The 19,481-nt window shown below is 45.4% G+C and overlaps 2 protein-coding genes across 2 annotated transcripts in view; both read right to left on the reverse strand.

Annotated features, from left to right (window-relative positions):
* The window catches only part of MCF2 (MCF.2 cell line derived transforming sequence), a gene marked incomplete at its 3' end in the record, with an annotated part of 56,786 nt that extends 52,087 nt beyond the window's left edge, over positions 1-4,699 (reverse strand). The window contains exon 1 of the mRNA XM_080352378.1: positions 4,085-4,699. Within this exon, the coding sequence (XP_080208504.1) occupies positions 4,085-4,199 (115 nt within the window). The 5' untranslated portion in view covers positions 4,200-4,699. The remainder of the gene's footprint in view (positions 1-4,084) is intronic.
* A 4,568-nt stretch (positions 4,700-9,267) lies between these two features.
* Positions 9,268-19,481, reverse strand: part of ATP11C (ATPase phospholipid transporting 11C (ATP11C blood group)) — a 54,519-nt gene continuing 44,305 nt past the window's right edge. Inside the window, exons 27-29 of the mRNA XM_080352827.1 lie at positions 18,788-18,891; positions 17,285-17,438; positions 9,268-12,532 (exon numbers count right to left, since the gene is read on the reverse strand). Coding sequence (XP_080208953.1) covers positions 12,416-12,532; positions 17,285-17,438; positions 18,788-18,891 — 375 coding nt within the window. The 3' untranslated portion in view covers positions 9,268-12,415. The remainder of the gene's footprint in view (positions 12,533-17,284; positions 17,439-18,787; positions 18,892-19,481) is intronic.

Consider the following 19,481-nt stretch of genomic DNA (forward strand, 5'->3'; position numbering starts at 1 on the left):
TGAGCATGCTGCAAGCGAGAAGGATGCTCAAGGGAGGCTGAAAGGTCCACGGCGTCTCTGTGTGCTGGGGACCAAGGAGTCTGGGGGGTGGGGAGGGGCGGAATCTCTTCCAATTTAGATTTAACAGCTGGCAAACTGGAAGCTTTGCTTAGAAATGGTGAAAAAAAAAAAGTAAACTAAATGACAGCAAGGCATGCATCTTATCTCCTGTTATTGCTGTGGCTAATCTGCTAATGCAAGAGAACAAAATACTGGTTGCTCTGATGTGCTCACATCCAATCAGAAAAACCATCTTCTCGTATCACCATGAACTAAGCAAAAATTAGGAAAGAGAAAAGCCAGCTCAACTACACATGAATTTACATCTATTGCAAGAAATGTAATAAAAGTTTCTCAACACCCACCCTTGCGCATTCTAACTCAGTGTGGGAGTTGAGAAAATCTAGTTTCTTTAATTTCTTATACTTAGGAGCATCAATGTACTTTTAATCTTCTCCTATTTCAAATTTTAGCTACTCCTCCCTTATAAGACACTCAGGAAAGAGTTTGCAGGTGTTTTGCACAGCAGCACCCGGGCACATTTGCCAGCTGTGCAGGGGTAGGCACGTTTAGCACCTGTCATCAGTACACACCTTCCCGGCCACCACCATCAGCCTCCAAACCAGAGCCCATTCAGCATAAAAGACTTCCAAAGCCAGATAAAAACATACATACACCACTAACTTTCCCATCATCCTTTAATACCATGCAAGCACTGCTTTTTCCAAGCCCAATTCCAGCTTTGTGCACAAAGTAATTCCTGGGAGATGTCACAGCAGTAAATTCTTGGGCCCCATTACCTGCCTAAGAACCTGGAACTAAGTTCACTGAAGTCACTGGAACAACTTGTTTGCTTTCACAGCCCATACAGCCAAGAAACTAAACTGTACAGCCAGGTTGCCATGATGGTATCACCTGGAAATTCTGCTGCAAAGCCAGGGAAACTAAAACCAATTTTTTCCTGAAGAGAAAATGGAAATGCTCAATTCTGGCATTCCCTTGTTGAGCAAACACATAACTCCAAACCCAGCAAACTGCTTTCTTGTGGCAGGAGAAAGTCAGTGGCATGAAAAGTGAGGGCCTGGAAGGATATCACTGGTGTTCGCTGTCTGTCTCACACCACTCAGCCCTCGGACAGACACCCCTGGAGCAGCAGGAGGGTAATTGCACCGTGCAGCAGCTCAGCCAGCGCAGGTTCCCAAGAATAACTCTGCCCCGGGAGCTGCCAGCAGCCAGAGCTCCTGACTCAGCCCCACTGCAAACCCACGTCTGGCATCGCCCGGGAGGTAAAGGGATTCAGAAAACAAGGCAGCCCCACCCAGCCACTTCCACCACAGCTCCTCATGCTCCTGCTCCTCTGCCCTCAATTTTGCAATGGCCTTCAGCTTCGCCGCATTAGGGATGCTGGCAGATAGGCTGATTGAGGCTTTGGCAGTAGAGCAAGCTGAGGGGTGTGCAACCTGAGCTGTGCTCATCACACATGCCGAAACGACCACCGTCACAGTGACATGTGTCAGTGGGCACAAAGTTGCCTATTTGCAGCAGGAGGCTGAGGGCACTCACTTGGTTTGTGGCTCTGGGATTTACTTGCAAGGCCTGCCTGGCAAATCCGACTTTAACAAAAGGCTCCTACCACAAACACAACCAGCAGTGACAGCTGAGCCATGAACTGCCTGTCTCCAGGCACATGGGGGAAGCTCCATGTCCCCAAGCATCCTCCAGTTCAGTGGCAAAGACGGCGCTTTGGAAGACTCTTTCTTTTGCCCATTCTATTTTACACTTCAGCTGCTTCCCTCCCACACAGCCCTGCTGTCACTTCACTTTTGTCCTGGTAAATGAATGATAAACCACTAAACTGTAGTTGTAGCAAATGTGATGTAGGGAGAGGAAGCACGTCCCACGTACTACTGACTGCTCCCAGACTACTACTCCTCCATGGTCCACCCAAAGGGGTCTGGACTGATGGCAGCGCAGAATTTTTGGAGGCTGCTGGTCCTGTACTCTCGCAGCTCTCCAAGGGAATCCAAGCCATTTTAGAGATGAAAACAGCTGTAAAAGGCTTGGGATTTATATTGGCTAATATATCACAGATACAGGGAAAATATATAGGCTAATATACAGTCTAATAGATCACAGATACAGGGAAAACATCACCTTATACTAGAAATGACCAAAAAGTTTCCAGTACTGATGTGTGAAGCAAAATGGTTAAAACATGGACCCAGATCAGACTGAATGCTCAGAAATCAGGGATAAGGAAAAAAACCTCTGATCTATTTTTAATCTCGTGATTTGGGGAACCTTACTCAACTTTGTATCTTTTTCAGTATCTTCTTTTAATAACCTATGTAGATGCCAAATCATGCATCCAGATCCTGCAGCTACAACCACACAAGCGTGCCTTTGTGGAGATATTTTGATTTCATATGACCATTATACAAAGGTCATCTGCCAGGAGCTGGTTAGAAGACAGTGCTCATGCTCATGAGAAACCTGCTGCCCACTTTCACCCAGTTTCTATTACACTGTTCATAGAAAACGTTCACCATCTGCGTCCCCATCCCTGTGTCACCCAACTCCTGTTCAAGCAGTGTGGGTGTTTCATCACAGACACCAGTGCAAGAAGGATCAGACTTATTTTAATCACATCCATTCAAATAGCATCCTCCACTAACTGACCGTGATCACCTCTGCCTACATTTTCCTACCCTGTTTGCAGAGCAAACAAACAGGGTAGCACAGACACGGTAGGTAGGACAGCCCACAGCAGAGGAGAAGGTTCTGTGGTGAGCACCATCCCTGAAGAGCACATACACATGCATCCCTTGAGGGGCAGCTGACACATCGGTGAATACCTCACCTGTGACTTACCCCCTGATAAACTCCTCCCACACCCTAAACTGGTGCTTTGCAAAGAGGTCAAGGAAACTGGAATTAGACTTAGAAGCTTTTTTGGGGTCAGTGTGTCTTTTTTGTGCCTGGCACAGCTCCAAGCACACTGCCAGCTGTGAACAAATAAGGAATGATCAGTGCCTTTGCCTCCAACAGGGTATGCATCCTCCAGCGAGGACAGAGTCACCGAGGATGCCACTACTTTTCCTGGATTATGAAAGACTTCTCTGCAGAACAAAAAAACCCTCTTCTCCCCACAAGAAAACAAAATAACATAAAAGTCAGGGCTCCACATAGTTTTATGAGCAAATCATTGTCCATCAAAGAAAACACAGTTGAAGCATAAGAACAGTTTACGGCCTGAGGGTAAGGGATCAGATTGCATTGGCTTCTCGCATTAAGGGTGTGCAGCCACGGAACCACAGCAACATCATTACAACTCTGTGCGGTCCCCTATGCAGCCTGGGATTAAGCGATGTTTGAAGACCAAGAAATAAGGGAGAGAAGAAGGGCTGTCTAATGGTGACAGGTTTTACACACATGTACTGCTCTTCTACTTCAGAAACTGGGAAAGGGCACATCATAGTCATCAGGCTAAGATGCAACTTCCCAGGGAGGACTTCTTTAGTTTTGGCCATGGGCAATCTGAGAAGGGGACTAGCACTGTCACACAACCTGCTCACCGAAAACAACCTCCTTTCTTCAAAATGTGTTTTGAGCAATGAATTCCAAGAATAAAAAGGCCATGACAGCAACACAATGTAAAATGACTTCTACTTATAAAACAAGCCAGTTCTACATTGTTCATGCAATCCATCAAAATAAATAACATCCAAAGTCCTCAACAAACCTCCTGCAATGAACCCTCCCAGGGGCTTCCGAGGCAGTTGGACATATCTGCCCACCTCCCCTTGGCATCCCGACCCCACAGCCACCACTCCAACCCCGGTGCCGGCCACCCGCGCTCCCGGCTGGGCTGGAGGAGCAGAGCCGGCAGCCCGGCTCCTTCCACGGAGGGCGAAGGGAGAGGGATGTCCAGGGAAAACCCTTCCCCACCCTCGCCCGACCGGAGGGTCCCCCCGCACCCGCTACCCCGGACACCTGTGACACCCAAAGCCACCCCTCGGTGTCCGGCAGCCCCCGCGGGACTCACCGGCGGCGGCGGCCTCCAGCAGCGCGGCGGCCCGCAGCAGGCAGTAGTAGCTCTCCATCTCCCCGGCCGAGGTGCCCCCCGGAGGGGGACCGGCCGGGGCCGGGGCCAGGGCCATGCCCCGCGGCAGCGCTCCGCCGCCGGCAGCGCTCCACCGCCCCGCGGCCGCCGAGGCGGGGCCGGGGAAGCGGCCACCGCCTCCTCCGCCCGCCCCGCACCCGCCCCCGCCCGCCCCGGCGGCCGCCCCGCTGACACCGCCGCCCCCCGCCCCGAGCGCCTCCGCGGTTTTGCCTTCTTTTCCTTTCTCCCCCCTTTTTTCTCTCTTTTTCCCTTCCCTCCCCTCTTCCCCGTTCACAGAATCACACCTCCCGTTTTCCCCTATGTCTCTCGTTTTCTTTTTTTTCCCCTTATTTTCCTCTTTTTATTTTTCTCGTTTCCTTTTTTTTTTCGTTCTTTTCTCCCTTTGTATCCTTTTTTTAAAAATTATTATTATTTTAATTGACTTCTGCTTCCGCCCCCCGCACACCCCTCTGCAGCCAGAGCCACTCCCCACCTGAGTGCCCATAGGACATCTCTTAAGAAAAAAACAACCTACCAACCAACAGCAAAAAACAATTAATCAATCAAACAAACAAACAAAACACAAACAACAACAAATTTTCATCCTCTGCAAGCATCGTCCTAGCAAATTCCTTGAACAGTGTATGAGAACTACATGTAGCCACGCTATAGCCAAAGCTGGACAGAGCTCCAAGCACACTACTGGCCTGTCCCATCAGCCTCAGTTTCCTCGATGCTGAGGTTCAAACGGTGCCAGCTTATTCTCAATAGGAGCCTGAGCTGCCCAGGAAGGCAGCACAGAGAAGTGGATGTTCCTGTTTTTCCAAAACAACCTTTTAATTATGCTCCTTACTATAATAGCAGCCTTTTTCCAACACTTCAGCAGTCAGGGCTATTAATTTAGGATCCAAGGTCTAATGACGGTAGCATGAAAATCTCTGTGTTTGGGCAAACCTCATCCCTTCTTACACTGATATGGAATTTTTCAAAGAAAAATCACCCCTTCAGTCAGTGCTTCTTGTTCGTAACACAGCAGATTCTCACTAACTTAACAGTTTGAATACACATTTTTCTGTCTGGCAATAAAGCACATCTGGTGCAATGGGGAGAGTTACTCATCACAAAACCCAGCTCAGATACACAGCAGTAAAATGTGGTAATAAAATAGCCATATGCAAGTCTACATGTATGGAAAGACAGCCACGTCACATTCCTTCTGTACTCTTTTCATAGGAATGATATTTTCCCTAAATTGTAACATTTCAGGGAGAAATTAGGCCCCATTTTGTTCTACTGCTGCTGTAACCGGGACTCATCACCACTGAGTGACACACACCCATGGTAACACTGGCTTCTGGAAAAGTGAAGGTAGCCAGTAGAAAACACAGCTACGTTATCCCTCAGGTTTGGCAATCAACCAATTTTGTGCCCTCTGAAGGGAACACAAAATGCTTCAGACTGGATCTGGATCAGGTCTTTTCAGCCAAGCACACCCTACCTGAGCCCCAGGTGGTCCAGGCTGGGCCATGGCAGTGGATGCGGCAGGAATCCTGCACATCCCATGGCTGCGCCTCCTCCAGCCAGTCCAGCTGGCACTGGACAACATCAGCCAGCTCTCACACAGAAAAGCTGTGCTTGCTCAAACTGCAGGATAACCGGTCACAGCTTTTCCTTACCGTTTTTCCCTTACAAGCCTGGATGGCCATGGAGATTCTTGTTTTGGAAAGCTGGCTGCTTACAGCCCCTCCTTTTAGGTATTTCACGACCAATGCCCAGGCGTTCCAGCAACGCGTTCAGCAGAGGCACCGTCCAGCTGCTCATATTTTACACTGACAGAAGCTACTCGGCATGTTTGTCTCCTCCAGAGACGAGCGTTACTCTCTGCCTGCCCAAGGAACGATAAGCTGAGACAGAGGGAACAAGGAGATGGATAAAAAAGAAACAATGACAGCCAGAAACACTGGTAGCTCTTTTTCGGGCATTTCCCATCCAGGCCCATAATAACATTCAGTGCTCTGAGAGTGACACATGTAAGTCTGTGTGAGGAGGGAAAGGGCCCCTCAGAGAGCTGGGGGACACCTTGTCAGAACCTGAAGCATCTCTGTTTGCAGAGTTTTATTTCATGTGAGTGCAATTCTTTATCCTTAACTCTTAGGGAGTATTCCTACTAATTTCATTAAATCCAGACCAGAAAAAACCAAAAACAAACAACAAAACAGCAAAATCAAACAACCAAAATAACCCAAAACAAAACAAAAAGCTAAACCTCAAACAAAATTAAAAATGCTCCTTTTTTTTTTTTTTTTTCCAGATAAATGCTAGAAATTTTTGTTGGGACTGGTGCCATTATTTGGATTTTAGAAATCACCCTTCAAAAATACCTGCTTAATCTAACAAGAATGCTCCATTTTAGGCAATCACAGACACCAGTGTCCTCCCAGTGCTGCAATCGCCTCTTGAGACTGATCTGAATAATTATATCAGCTATTTCTCCCCAGCATAAATTTTTATTATAATTTGGAGAAAACACAGATTTCATTTCTGCAGCTTCCAAAAGCTGCTGCTTTCAGACTTCATTGTGGGACTGCGCAGAAAGCAAAGGCCAAGCAGCAAGTCTGGCTGCGGCTGCTCCAGTCCCACCACAGCGCTGGAGATATCGCTCAGCTAGAGGCTTCTGGAAGTGTCTGGACAAACGCACATCAGTCACCATCAGCTCAGTCCATCCTGTCTCCTAGTGTCTTCTTCAGAAACACCCTTCTCCTGACAGTTGCTGGGGAAAAGAGTTTCTGGTTGAATAGGGAAATTTAACTTGCCACCCTCCATGCAGCCCTATATCCCAGCTCTCACATACAGTCCTGTGGGTGCCAGGTAATTTCTCTGAGATACAGCCCCAATTTCACCACTTCAGGGCTCGATTGTTGCAATGATTTACCCTCGCTTGCCTAAACCCCATTTTTCCTTCTACACCACCTGGAAACCTGCTGCAAACACCTTTGAGCTGCTCCATCACATTATCCCCATCGGCTTTTACAGGCCGTTCGTCCACTGCTCCTCCTCACCTGCACATCTTCTGCATGCCCCCTGCTTCACCCCAAGCTCCAGCTGCAATAGGGAGCAGCCGCTTGGTCTTTCATGCCCAAACTCCAATGGGCAAAACAGGACAGAAGGACTTTTAGTTTGGTTGGTTGGTTTTTTGTTAGAGTGGTGCTGGGAACTGGAAGAACAGAGCTGGTGAAATGCAGTTTGGAGTCAAGCTGCTGTTGAAGGGAATTGCTCACCTCTGGAACAAGCATAGCAACATCAAAGTACTTGTGCGGGAGAGTAATTAAGCCCTGTTTGGTTTTCATAAACGGGGATTTTATGAGGATTTTGTTTGCATGAGACAGCATCACCCCTGATCTGGGGGTACCATCCAGTGCAGGCTCTTTTCAGGCTGGTCCAGGAGCCAGTTAAGCCCGCACTGATTTATCAGGATTTTATGCCACCTCCTCTTTCAATGTGAAAAAGAGAAAAGACTCCACTCTGCTTTCACTTGTTCCCTGTGCCAGTCAGACCTGCCTTATTTGTTGTTACAACTCTGGGTTTTGGAAGGGAACACGCACAGAGGTGCACACACCCCCTTCCACCAGCCTGCAGCATAGTTTCCAGCTTAGCAGGTTATCCCCAGACTTGTGAAGATTCCAGCAGCAAAGCCCAAGCCCAGCAGCAAGGACACATCTCTTTCTGCTGCAGGGGCACAGGGAGGGCTGGGGACACCGTGGACGCCCCGAGTGCCAAAAGCCCTCATGCCAGCAGCCTGACCTTGACAAAAATTGCTGTCTTTGTCAAAAAACACCTTATAAAGTGACATGGCTTCTTCTTTCTAACATAAAGGGTTACATGAGCATTTTAAATGCTAATCTGGTGCTTTCTGAAATACCTCATGACCTGTGGCTGTCTCCCATCACTTACATTTACTACTTTTGTTCCGTCAGCCTGGGTAGCCAGCTCAGAGTAAAACCCTTTCCAGCTCTTCAGATCATTTTCACTGTCACTCACTCACGCTATTAAGATTCTCAATGCGTGTATCTGGTTTCCAGTAGTACAAGCTGCTTCTTAAAGGTTATAGTTTGTTTTAAATAGCACAGCCATCTGTCCTCCAGTGGCTCATGGGAGCTGAAGAAATCGAAGCAGCCAAAACAGAATTTTTCAAACTGTCAGTTTTTCATTACAAACATTTCACTTTGAATCAGATCCATGTCCTAAAAAAAAAAAAAAGCCTCTGTATTTTTCTGGTGTATTATACAAACACTGTGAGTGGTGCTTTAACAGTTCCATTGAGCTGTAGGAATTTCATCAATGTAAATGTCTGGCCTGGACTTCACCGGCTCCAGGCACTTCACAAACCACAGAATAATCCTCGTCTAGTCTTTGAACAAAAAAATACTTATTTATTACAGATAGCCATGACACTCAAACCAGTGCACAGCATTAAGAAAAAGACTCTATGCACACATGCAAGTCAGGCACATGGACTTGCATTTTTTACCCAATCCCTAATGTCAGCTAAAGCTCAGAGTTCAACGCTTCTACAAAGTTAAATCGATTTATTCACTTAATTCACAGGACTTCATTTCTTAATTTGACACATTATTTTTCAGGGAAATTAGAGCACATAGGCCAGCTACAGGCAGCAGCTGTTACCAGAATGGCTAATACCTCGCTGGAAAAGTAAAAACATATAAGAAGCAAACAGTGTTTCCTTGGGAAATGCTGCTCCACATCAGAGAACTGAGTGAGGCCTTGCTGGCACCACCCACCTCCCAGTGAAAATGCCGATGGTTCCCCTTGTACTGCCTTGTAAAAGGCCACATTATGAACTATTGCCTAGGAGCACCCAAGGAGACAAGACAGACAACAATTGTATATTAATCAGAACAACATACCAAAGTTTATTGATTACTTCAAACAAAAGTTTCTGTAATGAAAAAAGAGCAAGTTGCATTCATAAAAGGTAACATTCACATTCAATTTCCTTTATATAAAGCAACATAAATGTATAAAATTGCATTTAAGTGAAAAAAATGTAAGGTTGCAGTCAATTTTTTTTTTCCAGAAGCTGAAAATGTATCTTCTCATTGCCTGCATATAATTTACACCTTCTATATACTACATGTTTTTTTTAAAAAAATCCATAGCTGGGAAACTGAATAAATGGTGCAGTATTAGGTAAGTTTTTCAACTGCATGTATACAAATTCAATTTTAAGCTTTTATGCAATTCCAAGTCATTTATAATATCCTCATAACAATTAGGATTAGTTTTTGAAAAGTAGATATGACTACACCAAGTTCCTCCATTATCACATTACCGGTTTTAGAGGGAATCTTAATTACTTATCTTTCAGTGTCACTAGCCAGTGACTAAACTCCAATGAATTATTACATTAAAAAAACCCAGCCTTTTTTTTCCTTCAAGTTTTTCCACCAGTAAGCCTGTACTGACCTTTTAGCTCGCTGACGAGCACTATAACACTGTGTATTATGAACAATAACCACAGCATCCCTGTTGGATTACTGCCTCTTCAGCATTCTGCTGCCTTATACTTTACAGTTACTATCGCCACTTTTTCTTCCCTTCTGTAACCCCAAAAGGGGTCTCCTATTACCCCTGACTTCACAAGTCATCCACAGCAACAGAAATTTCACTTCTGCCGTTGCTGAACAACAAGGATCAGCCATTCTGCTGGTCCAGGGCAGCCCTGGCTGTCCCGGCATCCCCGGCACTACATCAGTGCATTAGCTGAAGATCCAAGTCCAAGAAAACTCGCATTTTCCCCAAACAGCTGCTAATCGAGACATTTCAGATTAATTCCAAACCGCCTGTGAGCACACATGCCTTGGATTTGAATGTCCAGCTATTGCAATAGCTTGTTCCATCCTGAGACAGGACACTTGGAAATGGGAAGAGAAAGATTTGGCTGTTAAGACGGCTTCATCTTAAAACGGGCTGCAGAGATTAGCCCGTTTGAGAGGCTTTCTTCAGACAGTTCACACATACATGGCAAGCTTCACTCTGTTCCCACTAATGTCACCAGCCAAACCTCCAGCTGAATTTCATGGGAGCAGATTTTGACCCTAGGAGAGTATGATACAAAGCAATCCAAGAAGCAAAGTGTCAGGCTTGGGGCCATTCGGGCTTGGAATGGTTTTGAATCACAGGAATTAGGCATTTCAATGTCCAGATTTTAAAGGTTATGTAAACACAAGTCAGCAACTGTATATTTAAGGAGAAAGGTTAGATTTGGCATGTAGAGTGTATCTTCATTGTATTCATCGCATACTTGATCTGTAGGCACCACATTTTAGCATGAAAAGTTGAGAAGGTCTGCAAGTTGAATTCTAAGTTTGTGAAATGAGCTAGGAAAAGGAAAAAAAGGAGAGAAAAAAAAGAAAAATAAGCTTTGCCTATGGGACACATGCTGGAAGTGCAGCTCTTTACTTGCATGCAGCAAAGAGTCAAGCCGCAGTTGCTAACGTGGTGCTAACAAACCCCACTCGTGGGGAGGCCAGTGCAGCGTGTATAATACAGTGGTCCTGTCCGTGTGTCCCCTCCCGTGCTGGGTGATATAAGAGCAGCCACCGACCACAGGGACTGCACTCACCCCTTTCCCGCTCAGGTAAGGCCCATTGCAACGTCCTTATGATGAACAGCAGAAATCGCCTGCAGCTGATCTGCATTCTGCTTCCAACCAAGAGTCAAAGATGGACCTCAGGGGTGGCAGCCAGAGAACAACACTCTATTCTTCCAAAAACTGTCCACAGTTGAGCGAAATTTCATGAAATGAATGTTCCATCTAGTCCCAACTGGTTGTTTCTTTGCATGTAAGTGACACAAAGCCTGCACAAGTGGGATCCAAACCCAGCCGCAGCATTGAACTCGTTACTCTGGAGAGACTCGAATGCTTCTCACAGTAGCTCCTCTGCATCGCTCTGCAGAGTGCCAGGGGCAGTCAGCACCAAGGGGACCTTCACACCAAACGGTGGTGGCATAGGGCGCTCAGTCACTGCTTATGATTTAAAACAACAAAAAAAGCCGCTTTTTCCACATATGAAGTATCAGAGAAAAAAGAAAGTCAGGCAAAAGTCACTTCTGCTGTGCACAACCTAAAGAGAAAAGTCCCCATCACCATGGTACGGGTAGATTTAAAAAGAACATGCCAATTTAAAAACCAAATAAAATGTAAAATTACATCAGGTTCATGTATTCCTTTTATTTTTAAACCGGCTTCTTTTTTTTCTTAGTGCAAATAACTCAAGATGCAGTTTTATACGCCTGCAGGTTTACAGGCACAGCCTGTGTCCCCAGGATCATCCAAGGACCACACTGTCACTCAGGCCTTCAAAGTGTTGAAGCAACTGCACAGTGCAGTAACGTAAGCACAACCACAGGAGCACAGGCAAAACGGCTTTTGAGATTCCGTCCTCCCCCACAAAAGCTTCCTTCCATCGCGAACAGCCACAACACGAGGGAAAATAACCTTTTCTTCACCCTCCACCAGGAACAAACCCATCAGCAAACTGGTCAGGGGAGGATGCTCAGGCGCTTCCCAGCACCACAGGTTTCTGCATGGATACAGGCGCTGCATACGGACCACAGACCGCTTCCAGCTGTACCCGGTATGTAACTGGACAACTTTCATCATCAGTGAAGATCTCTCGAGTTCCCAAGTATTTCTGCCGCACACATGTGGCAGCCCATCACTGGGACGGGGCAGCACCCGCCGAGGGGTCACAGCCCCAGCACCAGGCGAGATGCTCGCAGGGCTGCATCCAGCTCCTGCGGGAGAGGAACAGGCTTTCCCTGGCGCCTTCGAGGAGCTGGAGGGGGCTGTTGTTGGGTTTAAAGTCAGTGCTGCTTCTTTGGTCAGGCAGAGCAAGAGACTTCAGCAGCTCTCAGCTGCTCTCAGCCAGATCTGCAGCAGGCAGAGGAAGCCCCTGTAAGAAATGGGGCTGGCATTCCTCTCTCGCACTTTTTACTCATGCTGTTTTGGATTAATTACTATAGATGCTTTCTCTAGTCTCCAATGATGTAGAATTAGGCAGATCTTTTTTTGGAGGAGGAGGGGTGGGTGGTGAAACCAAAGACAAAGTGGTACCAGGGTGCCAGTGCCCTGGCTACTGCTTTATCAGCATGGCTGCTCACTGTACTTGGCAACGTTAAAGAGAACTGTTAGGTTAAAACCATGTTTTTATTCCTACAGCATAACAATACGCCGTGTTTGTATGCAGCACTTTAAAGTATCCTGAGAGGATATCTTTCTGCCAAATTAGTAACAGCATCTTCAGTCTTCACATAACCATTCTCTATACGTTTGTATGAGACTAATATAGGTAGGTCAAAGGAGGCAGTCTGCAAAAATCAGAAGGAAAATGCACATGTATTGCAACTGTTATATTCCCAAATTCATAAATATTTTTCTGTGTTATTTTTAGAAAAGAACACTTAACATTTTATAGGAGAAGAATGATTAGCCCATGATAAAAGTGCCAAATGTCATTCACAACCAAACAATAGCATGGAAAAATCAACTTGCACAGCTGCAAAATGCTGCAATGAAGTCTAAAAGTGGCATCTCCCTCGCTGTCCCCTGCAGCTCCTGTTCTGCCCTAGTCCGGCTGCCTCCCGCACCAGTCTGCACCAGTATACGGCAGTGGAGAGCACCACCTAACGTCTGCAGGGAAGGATGGGCTGCTCAGCTCTGGCAACACCCGGGAAAGCAGAAAGCCAGACTGATGCCAGCTACATTTGGAGCTCTGGCAAGCCTGGCTGTTGGTCCTGCCATTCCAATTAAACTGATTTCTATAGAAACAGCTGTAGGTACAAAGGTAGGAGAGGTTTGCAGCAAATCTGCAGTTTTAAGTTTGCGGCAGACACCACACAGCTATGTAACATCTCACTGAAAGTGAAGTTGTGAATTCAATTCGGCACTTTTACATTTTTATTCTGCTATCAGCCTACTACAATGTTTAAAATCAAGTGGACTTGTACTAGGAAGCTCTCTGTGTGAGTATACACATACAGACACAGAGACATGCCCATCGTACCATATGTTGACACACAGACATACACGTGTTTAGTTTCAATCTATGCAGGTAAATTAAAATGTACTTAATTCTATCTGACAGAACAGCATGCACCCTAGAAAAAGGGATTTTGGTACAATTCAGATGCAATACTGGAATCATTTTAATAGCTGAGATTTGAATACTTCACCATGAATACAGTGTCAGCTTTTATAATCACTGTCAGCACGATTCACTGACTGTATTCTCCAGGCTAAGTTGTCTGATAATATTAGACTAAAATATTGGTTGTATTAGAAGATTTGTTTATGTACTGCAAAATATTTCAGTTTGAGAGGATCTGTGTATATGTGGAACTCCAAATGGTTGGACAGGACAACTCCCCCAAATTAAAATGCATCCCAAGCATTGCATCTCCATTCCACAAGGACAGGTACCCCACACCGATAGTCAAGAGGATTACAAGAACCATAGTTTAATTGATATCGTGGGGGTTACATTTGGTTAATAGATGGCTTTTAAAATCAGCTCAACTCCTTTGGACAGGGTACCTGTTACAACACATTAGATTCATCTGAGAATGTTCTTAAAAGAAGTGGTGTGACAGAAGGTCTGGCCGACAATGAATCAGGTGCCCTCCTGCTGCTCTGCAACAGCGAGGCAAAAACACTTATAGCACATGCAACGCTTGCCCCTGCCTCATGGTTAAACAATATAAGACACACACACACCTTTTTACAGCTAAGTCACATCATAAGGGAAGTAGCAACACACGGTCCCTAAATACCCCAGTGATTAATCCTGGCTGGGTTTTGCAGTGCAAAACGCACGGAGAATATTCAGAGACCAGCCCTGAAATGGTTAACTTCGGGTTTATGCTACAGAGGCTTCTGAGGGAGGAAAAACCATCCTTACAGTGAGGGTGGTAAAATACTGGCCCAGGTTACCCAGAGAGGTGGTGGATGCCCCATCCCTGGAGACATCCCAGGCCAGGCTGGACGGGGCTCTGAGCGACCTGAGCTGGTGAAGATGTCCCTGCTCATGGCAGGGGTTGGACTCGATGAGCTTAGAAGGTCCCTTCCAACCCAAACTGTTCTATGATTCCATGATCTCCTTATAACCAATATTTTTAAGATAGTACATCATAATGGAAATCTACAGTGAAACAAAACACTATGGACATGTTTTCAAGGCACGTTGTGTTGGGGCAGCCCCACCATCCCCAAGACTGTCTCTTGTTATGAGGGTTAAGTGCAGCAGTTTATTTGCTTGTACAAAGAACAACAGCAGCATTAAGTGGGATGGACTGGGCAAGACAGGCAATTTAGGCAGCTTCTCCTAGATCAAACAAGCCTGAGCTGTTTGCCAAGTCATCCAAAGGATGATCAAAATTGAGTCCCCTTTGCCCCCCGCTTTAGCGAATTTTATCTAGTCCACTAACACACAAAACTACAAGTGGAGAAGGAGAATGTAACCAGTGTCATCCTTGTCCACATCACTTGGGCATCCCAAGCACGATAAGCTCACCCACCTGAGGTGGAGAAGTAGACCAAAGGGGAAGAGACAGAAAATATTTAAAGCAAAATATTTAAATTAAAGAAAAAGGAGCAGGGGAGAAGCAAGGTTTTGCTGGGTGAGCAAATCTAAATAGGGGTTTCTCAGGAGTTAGGCATTAGAAGGAGGAAAAAAAGCAGTAGAGCAAGCAACACATAGTGACTCAGAAAGGAAATCACCTTATTCACTCCAAGAAAAGCTGTGATTGCTGGAAGTTTGAGAAAGCATGAAGATAGTGGATGTTCCTGAGGAAGGAAGGCGCTTCGTTACCTAGTTCACAACAGCACAAAAGACAGAAAATTGCAGTACAAGAAAGAGAAAGGCAGAAACAAAGGAAAACAAATGTGCCATGCAGTTAAAAAAATCATAATAAAAAAGAATTAAAAAAAAAACCATTTCCACACAGAAAATTTAATAGAGACTGAGCAGAGCCAATGCATGTGTTATGGGGAACTCACGGTGAAACCCAGTCCCATTGAGGTCAAAGGCAAATGCCCATTGACCTGGCCTCAGTCCATCCTCCCCCTCCAGAGGGAGCCTCAGCTGTCAAGTTGGGGGTTCAGGCACCAGATAACTGCCCTAATCTTGTTTTTCACTTAATCCTCTCCCTGGGAAACTGATGTTTATTTTTTGACAATATTAAGGTCAGGATTCTCAAAAAGGGTCTTTATTTGAAATCGTCTACCTGATCTTAGCTACCTTTAAAAACTAGGTGACTGGCTTCAAGTGTCTGACTGCTGGCACAGCCATCTAGAGCTGGTATCTGCTTTACGCATTTTACAAAGCCCTCACTTAGAATGTACATTTATATATGGCTCAGGCTGTGTTTAGTTTGCTATGCACATATGAAGAGACTTTTCTATTTGATGATTTCACAAGAGCCTTTTTAAACATGTATAAAGCACTCTTGAAAGCAAGTACTGCATGTGGGGATGAATCTTTTGGCATTGGCTGAAGGCAAAAAATGGGTCACATCTCAGGTGAGTTCAGCTGGGGCCCAGTAACCCCTGGGTCACCAGCCTCCAACTGTCCTATACCTGCACCTGAGAGCAACCCACTCTCAGCCTATTCAATACAGGTGTCAGGATAGAAACTATTAAATCATACTTAATTGGAAGAAATCCCATAGAGGATCAAAGAATTCAACCATACATCTTTTACCACCTCTGTTGCTTTCAGCTTTAATGGTTTAGGGTTGGTGGTGGGGCTTTTTTTCTGTCTTGCAGATATGTGTTTTACTTCACTGATACTGCACCAAACTTGTACTTCAAATGTTGCAGGAAGGGCAACCCTTTACTATTTCATTAGATAGGTATATTTTTTTTTAAATTGAGATAAATATAATTTTTCAACAATGGCCAGAGATAAAAAGTCAGCCTAGGTGAGAAAAATACACTGAAACCTCACAAGATACAAGAGCTTCAAGGAGAAAAGCCTGTTCTGAATCTCAGTATTTGGAAGGTCAACCCATGGCCTCCTGGGACACAGTCATGACCAGCTGGGCACCAGTTTGCCAGTACCAGGGTGCTGGTCTGGGGCACAGCTGGCAGGGCAGGAGCCACCTCTGGACTGGCCAAATCCTGCAGCCAAACCCACTCCACCAGCACGTGCTGGATGGCAGCAAGGGGGTGACCGCGTCCCTTGGGCTGGGTTCTACCACTGCCTAAGGACTCGCAAACCTGATGGCAAGAGGCCAAGGCCGGTGGGTGACACACCAGGTGCTGCCCCCCGGCAGGACTTGCTGATGCTGCAGGAGGAAAAGCGGCTGCGAGAGGGGGGTCAAGGAGCAGGGAGGGGGTGAGCAGGGGCTGGCCAGGGTCAACAGGGCTGCAGGGACCATCTGGGGATGGTTGACACCTCTGGGCATGCAGAGAGAAGAGGTGGTGGAAGGGTCTCAGCACAGTGCGAGTGGTGAGCCCAGCAGTGCTGGCATTCACCATTTGCAGAAGTGATGAAGAAAACTTTCAGGAGATGGTTGACAATTCTAAAACAAGCCCTCCTCCTCTAAAGCTGTTAATAAATCAGTTCACTTTCAAGGAGAGCTGGACACCGCATGTTAACCCCACGGTACGAGCCCTTGGTTTTGAAGGGGGGTGGGCAGATGTGAGAAAATCTGACCCTGTTCCCCCTGCACCACCACCTGGAGAACATATGCAAGGGAAATGTCATGGACATGTTCTTCAACATAAAAACAAGTAGCTCTTTTTTCAGGACACAATATGGGGGTTTGATGATCAGTTCAGGTTGGAAAAGGGTTACGGTACTTTCATAAGAGATAGCAGGTTTCCATCGTGTGAAGGCAACTAAGGCAAGGCATGGGTTGAGTCTCTCCTTGCTACAGATCTAGGCAGTATTTTTAGATGAGCTTCTTGACATTTCTGGCATGTGAAAGAGCAAGACGAGACTCTATAAACCCTTCTTGAGATGTGAACAGTACATAGCACTGTTACAGGTTCATCTGGTGCTTAAAAGTAAAGAGAGGTCTTCCTAAAAATACTGCACGATACATCATCTTGTTCCTTACCTGATGATTTTTCTCTTTTATATTTTTTAAAACTATTAGAAGAATTTCTGGGAAAAGGCTGATAAAAATCAGGAGAATTATTGCCAGCCACGTGGAAACAGAAGTCAGCATATGGGCAAATACAAAATACATTCTTTGCTGCTTCAAGAAAGGCCTGAAAAAGAAAGGACACAAATTCTGGTTAACACGAATTTCCCAAGGAAATTGACAGAATCAAAGGCAGATTCAGATCAAACCACCTGCAGTAACATCTCCCTTTGAGATGGATACAGCCTGTGCAGAAAGACACTGTCCACCCTTCTCCCAATGCATCTCTTGCCTTCAGCTGCGCTAGTTCTGAAGACTGTCCTGTCACCTTACAGAATGTATTTTGCATCTTCCACATCTATTTCATTTCAGGCTGAATTTTGCTACCATTACCAATTTTACTACTATCACTAAAAGATAAATTATTCTCCTTGTCAAAAATCAGGTAACTTTATTTCAACTTTGGACCTTGCTATAGTTCTTGGTTTGCTCTTAATGGTGGAAATCCAGAGACTCAGACCCAATAGGTAACTTGCGTCTTTCTCCCTTGATAATGGAGGGAACTGACAGATTCTTGCAAAAAATGCCTCATAAATAACTAATCACAAGGACACCAAAGCAGTTGTTGCTTAACATTAACTCAAAAATATTGAGCTAGGCAAGTTCAACACACCAGCAGAAACCTCACACATTTCAGCACAGAGGTCTGACCAGACTGCAGATCTGAATCTGTTGGTTAGGAATGCTGAAGAGTTAAACAAAGCCTGTGGCTCCCAATTAAAATATTTAAATCAGTTCCATACCCTTATTAGCAGGCTGCTGGGTCAAGGACTAGCCAATAACCCATGGCACTAGCCCTGGGTAAGGAAAGGTGTAAAATAGGAGATAGTGGGAAAGTCAACATGAACATCTACTCCAGCATGGGAAACAGAAAATTAATAACATTTGTAATGTACTATTGCTTGCCTGCTTTTGTAAGACACTAAGTCTAAAATCCTGATTGCACTCAAATTAATGAGAATTTATTCTCCTGCTCATCTCCAGGATTTTCAGCAACATTCTCCTCCTTAAGCTCCCCAGAGTGCCAGGTCCTCTTCCTCTGCAACTGACTCATCTTTTCTTTCCTTCCGTATCATTGGGCTTCTTTCCACCATCAATTTTTCCTTTCTTTCTCATTCACATACACAAACAGATCCTGAAATATTTACCCCAGAAGCTCCCAATGAAGATAAGAACCTCAGCACCAGAAACATCCTCAAGGGCAGAAGAAAATCAAACCACCTCTTTGCCAAAGCCAAGCACCTGGTTGGTGACCATTATCTGCTTTTAGGGTATCTCTTTGGTAGAAAAAGGAGCCTGGTTGCATACACCCCACCATCTGTAAATCTCTGGAAAGGCGATGCTGCAGCCACATCCCCCGCAAAGTCAAAGTCATCCCCCCAATAAAGCACTATGGAAAGAAGAAAAGATACTTGCCAAATGACTCCTCCCCAAAAGAACGAGAAAAACACATAGAAGGCAAGGGAGCCCCAAATCACAAAGTGGTTCATCCACGTCCAGAATCGGGTATCTAGTGCTAACTGTGTGGTTTAAAAAAAATAGAGACAGAACAGATATTAGACACAGCGTATTTGATTTTATCTATATGAAATTTCAGACTGCTTTCACAGTAAAGCTGAAGGTTCTCCAAACAGCTACCTCTGCATATGTGCACCAGGAAAAATATTTTCAGTATCTACAGACTGGCACAAAGCCGACAGGGAAACAGTGAGTTTCTAATTGTAACTGACACTTTTTAATAAAATAAATTTGATGCAGCCTCTGATGCTGCAGGAGAGAAAAGCCTAAAGGTTACACGGACTGTAATTGCCTCCTGCCACCACCTGCTGTCCTGCACCAAACATAAAAGACCTTTTGTGAGGTCTTATACAAACTGTTTGTTCTGGAAAGCTCCGTGGAACAAAGCAGATTTGCTATTATTATTTGACAGATGTGTTTTTGTGATCCCCTGGTGCTTGCTGGTGTCTGAAACAAGGTGGGCAACCTCACTTTCTCTGTTGTTCCCCTCCACTTGCTAGGACTGAATGCCAAGGGGTGAAAGCATGGGAAAAAGTCAACCATAACCAACTGGAGCTCTCCAAAGAAGGCAAAATAATAAGACAATAATTTA

Source organism: Nesoenas mayeri (genome assembly GCF_963082525.1).
Source record: "Nesoenas mayeri genome assembly, chromosome: 13".
Classification (NCBI taxonomy): domain Eukaryota; kingdom Metazoa; phylum Chordata; class Aves; order Columbiformes; family Columbidae; genus Nesoenas; species Nesoenas mayeri.